The sequence below is a fragment of the Sardina pilchardus genome, chromosome 1, assembly GCF_963854185.1.
Source record: "Sardina pilchardus chromosome 1, fSarPil1.1, whole genome shotgun sequence".
NCBI lineage: Eukaryota > Metazoa > Chordata > Actinopteri > Clupeiformes > Clupeidae > Sardina > Sardina pilchardus.
Genome location: NC_084994.1, coordinates 26,328,290 through 26,348,379, shown reverse-complemented (window position 1 = coordinate 26,348,379; position 20,090 = coordinate 26,328,290). Strand labels below are relative to the sequence as shown.

The window sequence follows — 20,090 nt, the reverse complement described above, 5'->3', positions numbered from 1 at the left end:
TTTCAGAACTGACCGCTTGATGTTGAGGGTAATAGGAGCTCACTAAGTGAAACGTAAATGCAAATGTGTTTTACCATGCATGACTTGACTGTGTTTACTTCACAAAACTGTTGGCTACATTTAGGCCCAAATATATTTTATAAGGGGGCTGATCTGCTATAACTTAATTGCTAAATGTAGAGGTACGAGTGTAGCTGACTGACATCAACAACGACACAGATGACTGGAAGTCATGTATTTAACTATTTAACAAGCTCATGTATTTCCCTGATGAAAGCAATGTGAAGTACACACCGCAGGTAACGATTAAAGGTAAAGCCCCACCCCAGTCTGTAGTTGTCAAAACAACTGTTGTCACAACAACAAACAAACGTTAAAAACAAATGTCCCTTCCCAGATGGAAATTGCTTGTGTAGGCCTACTTTAAGTATTTTTGCTGTATTTTCTCACATGTCAACTGTTCTGAACAGCATTAATGACATGAGGTATGCTACCTACCATAACAATTGAATAAATAGTTTCACAACCCTTTTGTCTTGTTTTATTTGTGATTGTATCATTGACAGTGAGGGCTACCTGTGATGTACTTCTGAGAATGAAATAAAGGTTGAATGAATGAATGCCTGAGCGAATAAAACCATAAATGTCTTACCCCTGCCATATCACTGGATAGAGAAGTCAAATGAAGAGTAATTCCCTGTAGTTTATGGGCAAGTCCACTTCAACCGAGTGAAGGTGACAGAGCGGCTTACGTTTTTCTATTTGCCGTGGGTGGTGACAAATGGAAAAACTTCCGTCATTTCTTTTCTCAGACTGTGCAGCGGTGGAGCTAGACACAGCCCACATGGCTCGAAACATGCTCATTCATGCATGCTTGCTTTATAACCAGGAAGTTCCAAAGAAGTCTTGTGTTTGTGTTTTGCCCTCATGTGTTGTGGACTGTATTTCCTGTTAGCTGGTTTGATTTGCATTGAGCTCAATGAGCATCAAACAGGCTAATAGGCTAACTGAACAAACTGAACAAAACACCATGTTTATCTCTAGGTATGGTGAAGGGTGTATGATGATGTGCGGCTATTTTTGTTCCAAAGGTCAAAGGAATTTTATCAGGATGCATAGTATCCTGAATCCATGAAATAAGGGGCCTTTACAAATAAAAAACAGCCTGCCCCTATGTTAACCCTATGTGTTAAATTCCCATAGGGTTACATAGGGGTGCCAATATTTTTGACCCCAGTATTTTGGGAGGAACATTTATTTATTTATGTTACATTATTCTTTCACAAAGAAAATTGGTGTCCTTAAAGGTTGGATTTTTCCTCATCATTTTATTACCTAAGCCATTAAAATACGTTTCCAAAAGATGATTTTATAATCCCTCTTCTTAGTCAACTTTAGCATGGGTGCCAACAATTTCAACCATGACTGTATCATAAAAGTATGGCTCCATACTAGAAGAGTTTAGGTGCTAAACTGGCCTGTCTGCTGAAAAGACATGTCACACTGGGTGCATCACGGAATAAAAAACATGGTTGATAAGACACATGAGAACACATTGAGAACAGCTGATGCTGTTTTTGAACTATTTTAACTATTCAGGGTTATCATGATTTGTCAATTATAACATTTCGTTTAATATTTTACACATAATTGACACACAAGCACAGAGACATAAGATAACACAGAACATACACAGAACTGACACACAGACATATGATAACACAGGACTGACACACAGAGACACATGATAACACAGAACTGACACACAAAGAGACATATGGTGACACAGAAGACTGACACACAGACATATGATAACAGAAGACTGACATACAGATACATATGAACAAAACTGACACACAGCCACAGAGACATATAACAGAACTGACAGAAACATACGATAATGGAACTGACACAGGCACAGATGATATTATGATAACAGAAATGACACACAGAGACATACGATAACAGAACTGACACACAGAGATATAACAGAAATGACACACAGAGACATATGATAACAGAACTGACACACAGAGACATATGATAACAGAACTGACACACAGAGACATAATATGATAACAGAACTGACACACAGAGATATAACAGAAATGACACACAGAGACATATGATAACAGAACTGACACACAGAGACATATGATAACAGAACTGACACACAGAGACATAATATGATAACAGAACTGACACACAGGCACAGAGACAGAATGTGGTAACGCTCATGCTGTAGTGCTGGGCAGGGGACCCAAAAGAGGGAACACAGACTCATCCCACAGTTGAACACAATTAACGTGAAAAGTTTTAAACAGCACCCACTACATCACAAGAGTATGTACACATACACAACCCCCAAGACGACACATGTCACCTGTGCCAATATGTTGACAGCGCTGTTTTGTTTGTCTTCCTGCCAGAAGAGCTGGGTATTTATTGGTTGAAAATCTGACTGTGCCAGATGCGCTTTGAACCAAGCTCGCCAGCCCTTGCTGAGCATGATGGCACCACTTCTTGGCATTCCTATTCTACTGGCATACATCACACGTTCACCAAAAACAACAGGCAGGAATACATTGTGCCAATTTCCTTGTAACCATTTTTCATGTGAACTGATTGAAGCATAACTCCCATTTGACAATTCATGGCACGTTTAAGGTTTATGGCACCCTTTAAGGTTCAGTGAGCGGGGACAGAGACTTTCTATGACGAGACATCTCCCATAGAAATGCATGGGGCTAGCTCGTGCCAATCATGTGGTATGTTGTGAATACATCATGCCAATCATGTGCTGTGATCTTGCAGCTGGAGCGAGGATGGTGTCGTGAAGGCTTGCACCCATACAGTTCTGCTAGAAATAGATGCCCGATAAGTGTCCAAAGTGCATTGCAATATGCCAGCTGAGTGGAGGGACTTGCCTAATGGCCTGGTCAGACTATACGATTTTTTTGTCGCTCACGATTGTCGTTTACGATCTACTATGTCACACTATACGATTTTAGAACCATGAAAACCTCTCCGCGTCTTGGTCGGGAGAGTGGCCACATACTGTACACCGAAAGCATCGGTCGCGTCATACGACTCCCGTCAAATTTCTGACAAGCCAGACTTTTTGTCGGGCTGTTTTAGAACGTCGTGAACGACAAATCAAAAGTCGTGAAGCATGTCACATTATAAGATTCACTCCGCGTTCGATGTCGTGCCCGACAATTTGAAATCGGTTACGACGCTGTAAACTTGTCGGTCACGACAAATTCGGGCCAAAATCGTGAAATCGTGTAATCTGTCCAGGCCATAAAAGGACTTTGGCTTTGGATCTTTTGCATGCATGCACCAACTCCTAACCGCCAGGCCCCTTTTCTCTTAGGTGAGGGATCTCTCCAGTGCAGTCGAGTCATGTTGAAAGATAACTTTTGAAGTGGATAGAAAAGTCTGACAGTGTTGCTCAAGTACATAGCAAAACATCTACCTGCCACATTGCATCCATGTTGCTTCTCTCTGTTCATTAGTCAGTTTCTCTCAACACCAGTCATGGATCCTATTACAAAAAAAATATGGCATTCCCCATATCCTCTTCTGTCCTCTCTTCATCCTACTCACTGTACTCAGAGCAAGCTTATTCCCTGCTCTCTTCATACCTTACCGGACACAATGATATGCATTCCTCTGTATAGTAAGTCGTTCTCGAGTAATCTCGAGTAAATCAAACTTGTTTTAGATCATCAAAGACTCAGAAGTTGGTCAGGGCATGCACAGATCAACTGTGCTTTTGAATAGACATTTCTACCAGCATGCTTCAGGTGACAGGAATGCAAAACAACCATGGGACACAACATGTTCTTCCTTGTTATAATGACAGACATAAGATAAAGGGAAGATACTTTTCCAGATATGGGTAGATACACTGTCTTGAAATGATATAGATTACATCAGATTAAATTAAATTAAATTAGATTAAGCTTTATTGTCATAGTGCAGAGTACAAGTATAACAAACAACAAAATGCAGTATATAGCCTCGCATATCAAGAGCTCTTTTCCAAAATGCTATATACTGTAAATCCATTTGTGAAAACTTTAATAAATCATGTTTTTTTTTTTTTACTGTTTTACCGTTACTTTTTATACTGTTTACACACATTTTTAAAACTCTGTGTCTATTTTTCAAAACTCTACACACAAAAAACAAAATTGCTCACACAAAATGCAAAATGTGTCATATCTCAAAATGTCAACATCTTTAAAGCATTCACCTCACATTGTTGCTCAAAACCTAAAGCTCGTCTTCATGGGATTTTTATGTATATTTCCATACAAGAGTGAAAGTCCATTCAACTAAGTGTATTTTATTTAATTGTAAATACATTCCAATTCCAAAAATTATGAAGGACATCATCACTGTGCCAGGCTACTCTGCTGATGCCGATCTGACATCATGTCCTTGTCCTGAACGTCACTCTGTGGTTGTGTCAGTTCGCTGGTTGCTATGGTGATGGGCTAATATGGTTACTTCTTGTTCTCTGCCTGGAAACTGTTAGAATGTGTGATGGCGGCCTTGTGGTGTTGTGTATGTGTGTACTCGTGTGTATTGACATGGGCCATTGTTTGTCTTTTAGGAGTGACAAGGTGACCATCACTTTTGCTGAAACAGGTATCCAACTAAAGTCACTTTGGTTGTTTTTATTTTTCATTTAGAATAATTTGCTTTGTTGAAGATGGTGTTATTTTTAGTTTCTTATGACTGATTCACTATTAAAGCAGCACTACACCAGATTTGCTCTCAGGTTCCCCCATACAGTTGAGAGGCACACTAATGAACACATGAAACATGCGTCTTTTGAGACAAATTATTTATTGATTAACATAACTCCAATATAATATAGACTGACAGTTTTTGACATAGAAACTCTAATGATCTGGGGTGCATCCTGCCATTTTTAAGTAGCAGTTTTTCTTTTGGTTGCTGAATTGCTAATTATCATAACTCTCCACTCTGCGTTTTGTGTATTAAGAGAGTTGTGTGGAGAGAATGCTACTCTAAATGGGTGGACACCTCACACTTCAGGACAGGTGAAGGTCTACAAGGAAACCAGAGAAAGGTAAACACACGAGGCAGCTTCTCACTCTAAAGCAGCATTCACACCAAGAACGATAACCACAACCATAACCATAACCATAACCGTAACCATAAACCAACGACAAGAAAGGTCTCTCCTCATGTTAGTGAATGTGATGGCTGAAATATTATGGGTTCTGATTGGCTGTTAGCTTTTTATAGTTCTCAAAGTCGCTCTGAAAGTGATCCCCAACGATATCGTTCTTCATGTCGTTATCGTTATAGTTTATGTGTGAATGTCGTCATTCAAATTAACAAGAACAATATTTTTTATAGATATCGTTCTTGGTGTGAACGGCCCTTAATACACACAACAGTAAAAAAAAAAAAAAAAAGGCACTAACAGTCTACTGGAAATGTCTACATCACACATATTCAAATACGTTCTCTGAAACAAGTTATTTTAAATCTTAAGCAAACACTCTCTAAGTCTAAGTAAAAACACTCTTAAAGTTTAAGCAAACACTTTTTAAATTGAAGTAAAAATACTCTACGTTTAAGTAAACACTCTTCACGTCTAAGTAAAAACACGCCTTCAGTCTAAGCAGTTCCACACAGATTGTCTGTTATTGCAGCATTCACACATTTCTAATTGTTCTAGAGCAAGCTGGAGTTAAGTAGTTACATTAAGTTATATGATCACTCAATATTTTGTGTACTGTCAGATTTTTACACAGTTCTATTTCTCTGCCTTCTCCTACACAGGTCATAATAAAATCTGTTGCTGGCCATGAGCAGTAGTTTGGCTCCTCTCCTAGGCCTATATATACAGTATACTGTATATGATAGTAATTTGAGGAGATAGATTTTCAAATTTTGTTCTATGTTTTTTTGGAATTCAGCAAAAACGAATTTCCAAATAATTGCATAATACAATTATGTTCCATGTGTTCTACAGTTTTATACAGAGACTACAGTTCTTCATATGTCTAGACACGTACTGTATGTTTGTTCATGTCTGCCCATTTCTATGTGTAGGCTATGGTACTGTATAGACACTGGTTCTATATTTGATGTAATTTAAATATGGGGCTATACAGTACTGTCTTTTCAGTGTTATCTGTATACAGAATGTCTGGTTTGTCATCAGTTTTTAATTCAGAGCGTTAGGCCAGGTTGTGTGTGTGTGTGTGTGTGTGTGTGTGTGTGTGTGTATGTATATATATATATATATATATATATATATATATATATGTATGTATATGATGTACACTCTTTTCTTAGTTCCCGTAGTCTGGAGATTCAGTTGGGACTGAGGTTGCAGGGGTGTAGGTGGCACCATGAGCTGATACTTTCACGTTCTGAGAGCAACACACATGAAATAAATGTAATTTAAAATATAATTCTATATATTATTTTATTATATTATATTATATTTACATTATTTGGCACAAAACAACACAAACTCTCACATCCGTGGACATGTCAGACAGACCTCATTAGCCTACTTTTCAACAGAGAACCAGTGCATGTGGCATCAGCAGAATTAGGCTGGACATGCAGTTAATGTAATGTCTGTGTAGTTAGATGGGTGCAATTTGGAATAACCATAATTTGTATATTTTCATGTTAATTTGAAGATTTATTCTACCCATTTGATTGACATTTCTCAATCAGATGAAATCAGTGTTCTCTTGCTTTGAATGAGTGGAATGTAAATGTCAGACAATTGAGTTCAAAATGCTGAGGGATAATTAGCTGTGGAGAGTCTGAGGATCTCAAATCAATAAACACCACTCATCCAATAGCAATCAACGTCAAAGCAATCAGCCATCTTTTTGAACAATGAGAGACAAGAACTTACTGCAAGAGTGTCATATTCCGGTGATATGGTCCTCAGGTTCAGAGCTGTGTATGTGTCATCACTTGAGGCCTGTAACAATAATAAAGTATCTGGTGCACTGCAACCTGAGCTGTTTACACGCAATGATCATTAACATTAGCAAAGCATTAGCAAAACGATAGCAAAACATCACAAAACTGCATGCTTTAATTCAAATGCTAGAATGGATTGGTCCGCACACTGGGTAGGCTCCAAAAATACACTTTATTTACTTCATAAAAGGCAACGTTTCAATCCGCAGTGGGATCTTCTTCAGGCAAGAAGATCCCACTGCGGATTGAAACGTTGCCTTTTATGAAGTAAATAAAGTGTATTTTTGGAGCCTACCCAGTGTGCGGACCAATCCATTCTATTATATCTATACTTTTGTCCGGCACCTGGACTATTTTTGTGGATGTGCGCACCCCAACCAAACGCCTTAATTCAAATGCTTCCACATCTTGATATCCTTGTTACAGTATGTATCCAATTATAACCATATTTCACAACATAATGGAAAACAAGAGACAGTTTCATTGTTACCTGTGGACCAGCTGTGGTGGCCGTCACTGCTGCCGTGCTGGTGTCTCTCACCTCTCTGGCTTGTGTCCTGCAGGGTGACATCTGATTAAACACTCTTGACCGCAATCTAACGCACTCTTCTTCAGTCTCTCAGTATCAAACAGCCGTTCCAAACACAGGACAATCATGTCTAATATTACTGTAACATTAATATGACTAATATTATATGAGCTGTTGAAAAGAACCAATATGACTAATATTAACATACATATGAGTTGTTGAAAGAGATCATCATACAGAACTACTTACATTCTCTTGTAGACTGTAACTCCAAATAGAGCCCCAGCCACAAAGCCAGCCAGCAAACCTCCAATAATCCCTCCAACCACAAGAGTCCAGAATTTACATTTTACATTTAGCTCCACCACTGACGATCTGGTCTGTCCGATCACGTTCTCCGCCACACAGTAGTAGAGTCCACTCTGTCCAAAGTTGATGTCTGCAAGTCTGTAATTCTGGCTCCATCCAACCTGGGACGAGCCATCTTTGAGGGCCTTGTACCAGGTGTAGGTGTGCACTGGTGGGTTTGCATCACTGCTGCAGGTCAGAGTTACTGAACTGCCCTCTTCTATGTCACCAGAGGGGCGGACTGATACTGAGGTGTTTCTTGGAGCATCTGAAAGAAACATTTCTGTCAGTTATGTTTTTCACATTCTATGCATTTGGGCCCAAACAGAGTAACATCACTTGTTTACATGATTGTAGACCAGTAGCACTTACTCCCATTATCATGAAATGTTTTGAAAATTGGGTTTGAAAAGTGAGTGAGCAATTGAGTGTTTTTTTGGGGGGTTTTTAACACTATTTCTTACTGTCTTTTACATGCAGTGTATGGGTGGAACTGTATGTTTGTTTATGTATTACTGTCTTCAGATTCAGGCACAGCACATCAAATTTCACTGTGTGTACAATAACAATAAAAGCTAATCTATTCAATTATATTCAGTTCTTGGAGCATCTCATCAAACATTTTCTTTCAGCAAATCATTTATGTTTATTTCACATTCCATGGATGTGTTTCTAGCATCTTCTCAGATGCCATAGGTAGGCCTATATAAAATCATCATAAAGAATGGTATGAATCACATACTTACATCTGACACTGAGACTCATTTCAGGTGAACTGTGGATCTCATGTCCCTGAACAGCACAGGAGTATTTGCCTGCATCTTCAGGACTGACTGAGTCTATTGCCAGCCTGTTGTCTGCTGTGTGTTGATGAGGCTGTGAGTTCCTGTACCAGATGAAGGTGGAGTTGGTACTCAGACTGCAGGTGGTGTTGCAGGTCAGTGTTACTGTGTTTCCCTCCTTCACTGATTCTGGACTCACTGTTACATGAAGGTCTTTGTGCAAAAGGACTCAAGTCATTATTGTCATATGGGGTAATTACGTTTTTTACAATAGTGCAACAAACAAAATCCTTTTACCTTTAAAAAAGATTTTCCAGGAAGTCCCCTCATGACATTTCTAAAACTCACTGGTTGCGGACATTCTTGGACATATCTTACATGGAACTGTCGTCAGCAAGAGTAAATAATGCCCAGCCATGTACAATATTAATGTGGGAGAACTTGATATATAAGCTGAAAGATCTGCTGTCACCATAACTGTTGTATATGTAGTATATGTAGTAGAATCAAAGCAGTCACAGGCAGAGATTATCAGTAACTTTCTTTACTCAACTTCTTCACGCATGGATCTCTTTTCTCTCCTTCGTACATACGCATGGTATTGTTTAACATAGGTAGCATAGCGCCACTAACTGGGCAGGAGGAGTATTGCACTATACCACATATTCCTCTCTTGTAAGAAATAAAACTCTGTACTGTAGCACAAGAATATCAGTACTTCATAAACAATCTACGTAAACTGAAACATGAAACATGTATTTTCTATTAAAAGTTGTAGAAAATAATAATCCCACTACAATAAGTACTTAAGCCACTTTTCAGTCGCCCAAACACATGCTAAGGCCTCTTTTCCAATTGTAGAGTACTTGCGTTCACAGTCGGTCAATGTCCTGGAGGCAAATGCAACTGTCTGTTCTGTATGGCCCTGGATCTGTGTCAGCAGAGCACCAATGCCGTAATCTGACGCATCTGTTGTGACGAATGTTGGCAAGGAAGGATTGAACAAGGCAAGAGCAGGACTTTTAACTATGATGTCTTTAACTCGGGAGAAGTTTTCTTGAGCCTCCTCAGTCCAATGGACATCAGTAGCCTTTCGAAGTAGAGCACGAAGAGGTTCTACAATTGTGGCGTAATTGGGAATGAACTTTGAATACCACGCAGTCAGGCCCAGAAAAGAACGTAGTGACTGAGCATCATGAGGAGGGGGAGCTTGAGCCACAGCTTGAACATGGCCAGGGTCTGGTTGTAGGCCAGAGGCTGAAATGAGATGCCCAAGAAAGGACAACTCGGTCTTCCTGAAGTGGCATTTAGCTGCGTTCAGCTTCAACCCACTCTCTTGTAGGCAGTGAAGGACGGCTTTCAGTCTTGTGTCATGAAGTTCAGGCGTCTCTCCGTATACGATGATTAGGGTTGGGTACCTATCGCCTTTGAACCGATATCGGTGCCGGTGCCGGTGCCTGAGGTTCGGTGTCGGTATTCAACGGTATTTTTTTCGGTACCTTACCCTTACTGAATCTGTAACACCTTGTTTGTATCAACTAAGCTCCACAAAATCAAATTTATACATTGAGAATGTTTTTAACACAATACAAACCCCTCTCATTTCTTAAGTAGCCTATATGAACATGAACAATGGATAGTGGAAGTTTTTTTAAACAGACTCCATCAAACCCAAACATAGAACAAATAATTGGTCCAATTGGGTTATATGATGATTTAGCTATTTTAGGCCATGTTCATGAAAAAAGCAATCCGTCCATCTTTGTTTTGTGCAATTTAACAGTAGCCTAGGTCAGCGGTAGCCTATGCCAGGCATCATGTTTAATAAGCCGCCCCTTTTTAATGAAAACATAGCCTACTATAGAGTTTACAAATGGTTTAGAAGTTATTCATTTATTCATTAATTAATTACAAAATGTTTTAAAAGTTCGTTTTTTAACACCTCTCCGCCATAGCCCTTTTCATCTCGCACAGGCTATATCCTAGAAGCAGGTGGTATGCGTTCCACAGTTTGGGAATCCCTGGCGGATCCGGGCCACATACATTTTGCTATCTGGGTAGATTATTATCCACTCCTTACCAGTTCTGTTGTTTAAATAACTTCGTTTCAGTCAGTTTCTAACGTGAGTAGTAGGCTGGCGAGTTTGGTCGTTCGGTTATGACTAATAAAACATTCCATGCCATCGTGAATTATTATAGCTCGTCTTGATGCAGCGCATTATTCCACCTTGAAACGCTACGCATAGTCTGTCTGTCAGGTTAACTGTACGTGTAGGCTAACCAGCAAACTGTTGCGTGGGCCTACAACGTGTAGGGAGAGCAGGGTCAATTGAAACACTTTTCAGTTTAACGTCTTTTTCAAAACAGGTGAAAGGGATACAAACTAGATGTACCGCAAAGCGATACACAATATGACCGCCGCTCAGTCCTGCACATTCTCTCCGCAAATATCAATCACGCTTGTGTTTCCATCGCCTACTCCATCCCTACTGCAACTTTTATGTATGTAAATGAGTGTGTGCATGTGTGCGCTTGCTTTTGTGTATGAGTGCTTCTCTGTCTAGTGTGAGTGTGTGTCTGCTTGTGTGTGTGTTTAATGTGTCTCTGAGTATATGTTCACTGTGTTCTCTGCCGTCACTGTCACTCCAATATCAGATAACACACACACACACACACACACACACACACACTCACATGCGAGCGTGTGCACACACACACACACACAAACACACATACACAGGCACACACTCACACACGCACACACACACACACTCGCACACACACACACACACACACACACACACACACACACACACACACACACACACACACACACACACACACACACACACACACACACACACACACACAGGCACACCCAGAGAGAGAGAAAGAGAGAACACACACAGAATACACACAGATAACACAGACATAGAGAGAGAGAGAGAGAGAGAGAGAGAGAGAGAGAAAGAAAGAGAACACACACAGAACATGCACATACACACATATACACACATGCAAACACACAGATGGGCACACAGAAACGCACCCACACACACAGGCTATAGTACATCACACACACACTCACTTCTCAGCTCCGGTGGTCTCACAAAATGTACTCAAAGATGTGTGTGTGCATGTGTGTGTGTGTGTGTGTGTGTGTGTGTGTGTGTAGGTGTGTGTGTGTGTGTGTAAGGGTGTATGTGTGCAGGCGTGTTTGTGCATGTGTTTGTATAATGTTTTATGTACATGTGTGTATGTAGTGGTGCGTGTGTGTGTAGGTATGCGTGTGTGTGTGTGTATTTATGTGTGTGTGTGTGCGTGTGTGTGTGTGTGTGTGTGTGTGTTCCTGCATGTTTGTTGCACCCAGAGCAACCATTCTCTTTTAAAACATATTTGGAAACTAGTTGATTAAAGGTTTCTAATGGTGTCACTTATATGTTTCTAGGACAAAAACTAGCAGAGATTGAGATGTTTGGAACAGTTTTTGAAATCCCCAGGGGGGGATTTAGACTCCAGATAATACCACCATCTACTGGCCGATGGGTATACAGTCCTGAATGTACACATAAATCCATTTATTTTATAGCCCCCCATGGATGAAATTCCACAAAACTTGGCATACTCCCAGAGGGTGTCAGGTTAATCATACACATGAAATTTGGTGCAGTTCATAACATCTCATCTGAAGATAGGGGCAATTAAAGCAATATTACATTGCATTTTCAATTTTTACGATGGGGGGGCAAATCACAAATGACTGGTTATAAGCTAAGTTGATGCAAGCTCTAGAGAACAACATACCATAAACATTTTGTCATCCTCGGTGCCACGGTTCAGGTAGTTATGTAGGAAAAACTGTCATTTTTGGGCTTCGGGCGGGGGCAGTGCGGGGGTGGAGTGACCCCCGGGGACGAAACGAAAATTTTCCATAGAACTCTACTGGGGCTACATGCCCACCAAGTTTCATGCGCTCCGGTGTTACGGTGTCCCGGGAATCGTTGACGAAAAATGACGGGAAAAAAGAAAAAAAAAAAAAAAAAACTTTGACAACAACTATATGACCGCTTCGCTAGCTACGCTAGCGGCGGTCATAATAATGTTGTCATATGATCAACAACTCACATGTGTCCTCTCTTAGTTACCAGTGTAATTTCATATACACCTTGAGTGATCGCGTTGTTTTTTAACTTTGAACGTAAGTTGTCATTTGTTTCAATTGACCCGCCCAGTCGGGTCAATTGAAACACATGTGCGGGACGAATGAAACAGCATATTGTAAACAGAAACCATTCACTTTACTCTAGTTTTTATGAAACATACCTAACAACATACTTCTGTACTTGTCATGGCTAAAATTTCACTTGATTCTTCAAAATATAAGTAGGTCAAAAAATGTATTTTTCCATGTGCGTCAATGTCGAGATACACGTTTCGATTAAACTCACATTTCTTCATTTTATACCATGCTGATGACTACATTTCCATCTAATTTACTTATTTCCCGTTGTAAGCCTTGTTGAGGGATTCACAATTGATCTTCCTCTTTTATTTTGAAACACTTTTTTTTTTTTTTGCATTGATAGTTCGGGACGATTGAAACAACTGTTTCAATCGTCCCGACAGTGCTAACTAACACTTAAACATATTTTGCTTCTAAACCTCAAAATGCTGACATTTAACACTTTCAGACATGTTTAAGTAATGATTAATCTCTCGTATGGTCATGTGATCATTGCATGAAACAATAAACACGAGTTGTGATCACAAAAAAATTACCGCACATCAGTTTTTACTTGCCGGTGTCAAAAACAGGTTTGCGGGGATAACGTTGGAATTCGATGACGTCATGGCACGAGATTTCCTGTGGTCGGCAAGTCTTGTGTGTTGAACAAACTGACGACATATGACATTTCAGATGTGCATGGTTTTCGAGGAAATCGCTGTGTTACTTTCGTCCCGTGTTTCAATTGACCCGGCTCTCCCCTAATTAAATTATAGCATCGCATCGAGGGGAGTGAATCCGTTAAATATGCCGTTTTAATGAGTCATATTTCTCATTCAAAATAACAGCGCAAAGCGAGCAACAGAGAGAAAATAGAAACCGTATGCCAACAACAAAAGTTCTCTCAAAACATCGCGCTGCTCGCGTTGCTTGCTGTCACAATTGACAGCAATGAAATTAAACGAATTGTATCGTTAATGTTTGCTCGCATCGCGGTTAGGACATAGTTTCTATTTTTTTATGACCATCTATCTGCTGACTGCTTGGAGCAGCGCAGCAAAAGCAAAGGCTACGGTCAATATCCTTAGAGCAAGTTGTCACGACAAATACAGCGAGTATTTGGCAAATAGCCTGTATATTATTAATGCTGTTAACACATCATTATTGTAATAAAGTGACTCGTAGTCAACTTCGCAGATTCCACTTTATTGAACACTTGCTGCATCACTCATATACACTGGCAGCATACCTGCTATCTATTTATACTTGACCCCGAGGACCCCTGGTGGGCCTATCTAAATGCCTGAATTAAAACAGTGCAACATCACATTACTACATTCCCTCCCCCCAAAGTCCAAAGTCCCAACAATGTTTGTTGAATTTTTCTACTTCTTTTTTTTTCAAAACAAAACATGAACAAAGACTGAACTACGAGGTAGGGGTAGACTGCCCTCCTCGAGGCACCCACGGGGATTATTGTGCCCCTGGAAGGACGTAGTCCTTGAGATAAGTGGGTGCCTGCCTAAGTCTGACTGGGAAACGTGGTTCCTCCTCAAGAGAAGGTTCAGGCGGCCCTGGGCCACCTGTCTCCAGTGCCAGCGGCTCTGGCTCCGGCTCTGGATCGGACAGTTCGGGAGGAGCCAGGTTTTCTGGTACGCTTTCCTCTTGAAAGGTGGCTTCCACTCTGTCCTGATCGTAACGAGGACGGATCTGGTCCTGATGTCGCCTGGCCACTTTTCCATCTTGTGTTTTCACCCTCCATGAAACTGGCCCTGTCCTCTTGATGAGCGTTGCAGGAATCCACTTCTGACCCGAATATCCTCTCACATAAACTTGGTCTGATTCTGTGAATGCTCTGTCTCGGGCATGCTTGTCATGATATTCTTTCTGCATGGCCTGTTTCTGTCCCACTTTGTCTCCAAGTGCAGGGCAAACTAAATCAAGAACACTCCTGAGTCTCCTATTCATGAGGAGCTCAGCTGGTGTGGCCCCAGTTGTGGTCTGAGGGGTTGATCGATACTTAAACAGCAACCTTGACACTTTTGTCTCCAGACTCCCCTCCCCCATCTTCCTGATTCCTTCCTTGAACACCCGCACTGCACGCTCTGCGCAGCCATTTGAAGATGGATGATAAGGTGCTGTGGTGACATGCTTTATGCCATTCTTGGTAAGGAATAACCCTAGGCCCATTGTCGCTGACCAGGACCGCTGGTATTCCATGAGTGGCGAATATGCTTCGCAACTTTTCTATGGTAGCGGTGGATGTTATAGCCTGCATTGGATGAGCTTCAATCCACTTTGAGTAAGCATCAATGACAATCAGGAAAATTTTTCCTGAAACTGGCCCACAAAAATCCACATGCAGTCTCATCCATGGTTGTGCGGGCCACTCCCACGGATGTAAGGGCGCTGCAGCTGGAGAGGCTTGGTTGATTTGACAAACGTGACATTTACGCACTGCTGCTTCCAGCTCAGCGTCCATGTTCGGCCACCACACATAGCTCCGAGCTAGCATTTTGATCCTTGAGGCTCCTGGATGGGCCTCATGTAGTTCTTCTATCATGGTCTCTCTTCCTTGAGGGGGTATTATCACCCTGCTACCCCACAGTATACACCCATCCTCCATGCTCAGTTCATGCTGCCGTCTTACGTAGGGCTGGAGCTCAGGATCTGTGCAGGTGACGGGCCAAGAACCTTGCCTCAGCCACTGCTGTATTCTTGACAGTATGCGGTCTCTCCGGGTCCAGTCGCGGATCTGCTTGACTTGCACTGGTGTGCCATTCATGTGTTCCATAAGCATCACCACCTCCTCCTCCTGGGGCGTGGCCTTGGGACGGCTCGGCAGAGGAAGTCTGCTCAAGGCATCGGCATTCCCATGTCTGGAGCCCTCCTTATACTCCAAGGTGTATTCATAGGCCGCGAGCATCAATGCCCACCTTTGCATTCTGGCAGCCGCCTGCTGTGGGATGCCCTTAAGCTCTCCAAAGAGACCCAGGAGTGGTTTGTGGTCTGTGACTATGGTACAATGTTTTCCATATAGGTACTGGTGGAATTTTTTTAGGCCAAATATTATAGCCAGAGCCTCCTTTTCCAGCTGAGAGTAACCACGTTCTGCCGATGACAAGGACCGTGACATGTATCCTATGGGTCTATCTGCGCCGTCTTGGAGCCGGTGGGATAACACTGCTCCCACGCCATATGGGGATGCATCACAGGCCAGGTAGAGGGGTTTTTTGTCATCAAAATGCATTAACAGTTGTTCAGACTGGAGGCACTTTTTCGCTGCGTCAAAGGCACCCTCATGACGTTTCTCCCATTTCCATGGCACTCCTTTTCTGAGGAGTTCATGCAGGGGCTCCAGCACAGTGGCTACATTCGGCAAGAAGCGATGATAATAGTTCAGCATCCCCAGGAATGACTTCAGCTGTGTCTGGTTTGTTGGTGCAGCTGCATTTGCAATGGCCTCCACTTTGTCTGCCACTGGTTGAATCCCTGCATGATTTATTCGGTAGCCCAGATACACCACCTCTGGCGCCATGAAAACGCATTTTTCTCGCTTAAGGCGGAGTCCTGCTGCATTCAGTCTGGACAGTACCGTCCCTAAATTCTGTAGATGGCTGGCATCGTCCTTCCCCGTCACAAGTATGTCGTCTACTCGCACCACCACCTGAGGAAGCCCCTGTAGTAAATTGTCCATGGTGCGCTGAAAAATGCCTGGGGCTGAGGACACCCCATAGGGCAGCCTGGTGTACTGATACAGTCCACGATGTGTGTTTATTGTTGTGAATGTCTTGGAATTTTCCTCCAGTGGTAGCTGCTGGTAAGCCTGAGACATGTCCAGTTTAGTGAACTTGTGCCCTCCTCCCAGCACTGCCAGCAAGTCTTCCGTCTTTGGAATTGGGTAGTTATCCAGCTTTGACACTGGATTCACTGTAACTTTGTAGTCACCGCATATCCTTATGCTTTTGTCTGGTTTGACTATGGGGACTATTGGGGCTGCCCACTCAGCAAAACTAACAGGCTCTAAGATCCCTTCTCTCTGTAGCCTGCTCAGCTCAGTTTCAACTTTTTCTTTGAGCGCATATGGCAAGGGCCTAGCCTTAAAGTAGGGGTGGGAATTGGCAAAAGAATGACAATTCGATACTATTGCGATATTTGGGCCAAAATTCAATATTATTGCGATTCTAAACATATTGCGATACAACAAGTATTGCGATTCGATTCTGCGATATATTGCTATTCATGTCTCTCATATTATTCAAAGGCATTACAAAAAATAAGGAAAATAACACTGTTCAACTCACTTTGTCATGGCGTGGTGCATATCAAGGTCCTTACTATTTGCTTTTTGTTGAAAACGAAATACACCCACACTTTCAAAGTGATGGAGGGTCGTCTATGACAGGTTGTGATTGTGAAGCCATTTTTATTTGAAATTGCCGTTGAATGCACAATAAAACGCCACAACAAGCGCCACCTTGTGAGTGTAATATCTTGAAATTCCCCTTGGGGACTCAAATAAAGGTAAAATAGATAATTAAATTCTATAATTAAGTATTGCGATACTTGAGCTACTAGTATCGATATAATTGCATTCACAAAATATCGCGATACTGAACAGAATCGATTTTTTCCCCCACCACTACCTTAAAGTAACGAGGCTTGGCCTCTGGGTCTACATAGATTTTAGCGGTAGCCCCCACTAGTGTGCCTAATTCACCTTTAAACACATCCTGGTGTTGTGACAGCAGAGTCTCTAACTCTTGCTGCTGTCCTTCTTGGAGTTTGAATATGGCTGTCCAGTCTAGTCTCACTGCCTTGAGCCAATCTCTACCCAATAGATTTGGGCCCTCCCCTCTAACCACTAATAAAGGTAGCTGCTTCGTCTGTCCTTTGTAAATGACATTTGCATGCATCTTTCCTAGCACATCCACCCTATCTTTCGTGTAGTTGTACAGTTTTATTTTTGCAGGATGGAGTCTTCCACACCCTATCTGCCTGTATGTTCTCTCATTCACTATCGTCAAGCCTGCCCCCGTGTCAAGTTCAAATGTGACGTCATGCCCATTCACGGAAAGTTGTTCTCTGTATGGCTCGACTTTGTTCTCTCTCAAATTGTGAAGCATGTGTGTGTATTCCGGCTGTTCATCTTCGTTTTCTAACATGTGTGCTGCCCCTCGTGTGCTAAATCTGTTCTGTTTGGGCTGTCTTGCACTGCGGCATTTTCTAGCCAAATGTCCTTTCTTGCGGCAATTATGGCACACTGCCTCTGCAAAACGGCAGTCCGCCGCTGCGTGCGTTCCTCCGCATCTAAAACACATCACATGCATCTTCTGGTCCGAGACCGGTGGCTGCACTTGGTGCACCGCCTCCTCTTGGCCCACTGTTTTCTGCTGCAACTGTGCAATACTTTCATGGCGGTTTCCATGGCTGTCGCTAATTCCAGTGCCCTCTCCCATGTCAGTTTGTCATCTGGTTCTGAAAGCAACCGGCGTTGGATGCGGTCGTCATTTATACCACACACCAGTCTATCTCTTAGCATGTCATTCAAAGATGTCCCGAAAGCACAGTGCTCAGAAAGTCTCCTAAGTTCCGCTACAAACGCAGCGACTGACAGGCCGTGATCTCTAACTTTTGAATGGAACTTAAATCTCTCCACGATAATGCTGCGTTTCGGTGCATAATGGTCAGTCAACAGTTTCAGTAAATCTGTCAGGGATTTATCTCCCGGCTTACCAGGTTGACACAAGTCTCTCAGTGTGGCGTAAGTTTTCCCTCCACATGCACTCAGGAAGATGGCCCGCTTTTGTCCGGCGTCGGTGATTTCATTTGCAGCAAAGTAAAATGCCAGCCGTTCCTCATACTGTTGCCAGTCATCAGCCTCCGGGTCATACTCTCCGAGTTTTCCGTATGTTGCCATTATAACTCTTAAACTGTAGTCATCCTCGTCGCCAATGTAATAAAGTGACTCGTAGTCAACTTCGCAGATTCCACTTTATTGAACACTTGCTGCATCACTCATATACACTGGCAGCATACCTGCTATCTATTTATACTTGACCCCGAGGACCCCTGGTGGGCCTATCTAAATGCCTGAATTAAAACAGTGCAACATCACATTACTTCAATTATCATCTAGCCATGATACATTTCAATAGCATTCAAACATTTCTGTCACATATGCTTTGAACTATTTAAAGTCCTGTTTTACCATTTTGAATGGATCCAGCTCACTCGCGATTCAGAAGATGGGTGCATTTCATTGAACTCCGTCAACTCTCAGTTTTATTTTAAGTTCTTACCAGGGATAGGCCTACTATTGCTATTGCTCTTGGTGCAATACATGCAGGCTTAAATGGTGCATATTAAGTTAGCCTATTCACTTTAGTTTTTGAGACCGACATAACGTTAGCCTACACTAAGACATGACGTCCGATGGCGCACTCCGCTCCTGATGCACATGAAAGTACCGAAATTTAGCACCGTTCAATTTCACGTGAAGCAATACCCGGTAATACCGACGTGATTCAGTCGGTACCGGTAAAAGTACAGGGGTCAGTACCCAACCCTAACGATGATGTCGTCCAGATAGCATTGAACACCTTTTTGATCTGCCAGGATCTGGGACATCATCCGTTGGAAGGCACTAGGTGCTGAAGCCAATCCGTATGGAACTCTTGTAAAACGAAAAAGTCCATCATGCGTTATAAACGCTGTAAGATCTCTGCTGCTTGGATGTAACTGAACTTGATGATAGGCATTTTGCAAATCAATTGTGGAGAACATAGTTGCACCACGGAGCTCAGTAAAGACTTCTTCGATGTGTGGCAAAGGGTGACTGTCTATCACCACCGCTCTATTTGGCTCACGTAAATCCACACAAAGACGAATGCCGCCAGTCTTTTTCTTTACGACCACCAGAGGAGACACCCAGGCAGATGAATCAACTCTCTCTATGATGTCGTCTGCTTCAAGTCTCTTCAACTCCTCTGAAACAGCATCACGAACAGCAAATGGCAGTCTGCGAAGTTTCTGCTGGACTGGGGGCACATCTGAACGCATTTTAACTTTGTGGGTAAATCCAGCAGCAACGCCTACGGCCTCAGTGCTGTTGACAGCTGTGTGACCCGCTGCTGGCGAAGAAGGTGGTTCAATGTGTCCATCTTGAATTTGAAGGCGCAGAGCTGTGAACAGATCCATTCCAAGC

General features: G+C 42.2%; 1 protein-coding gene and 1 pseudogene across 1 annotated transcript in view; both read right to left on the bottom strand.

Moving 5' to 3' along the window:
• The window catches only part of LOC134087066 (annexin A11-like), a 2,697-nt gene extending 1,983 nt beyond the window's left edge, over positions 1-714 (bottom strand). Inside the window, exon 1 of the mRNA XM_062540277.1 lies at positions 653-714. Coding sequence (XP_062396261.1) covers positions 653-661 — 9 coding nt within the window. The 5' untranslated portion in view covers positions 662-714. The remainder of the gene's footprint in view (positions 1-652) is intronic.
• A 13,642-nt stretch (positions 715-14,356) lies between these two features.
• On the bottom strand, positions 14,357-18,803 carry LOC134077632 (uncharacterized protein K02A2.6-like; annotated as a pseudogene).
• Positions 18,804-20,090: the final 1,287 nt, after the last annotated feature.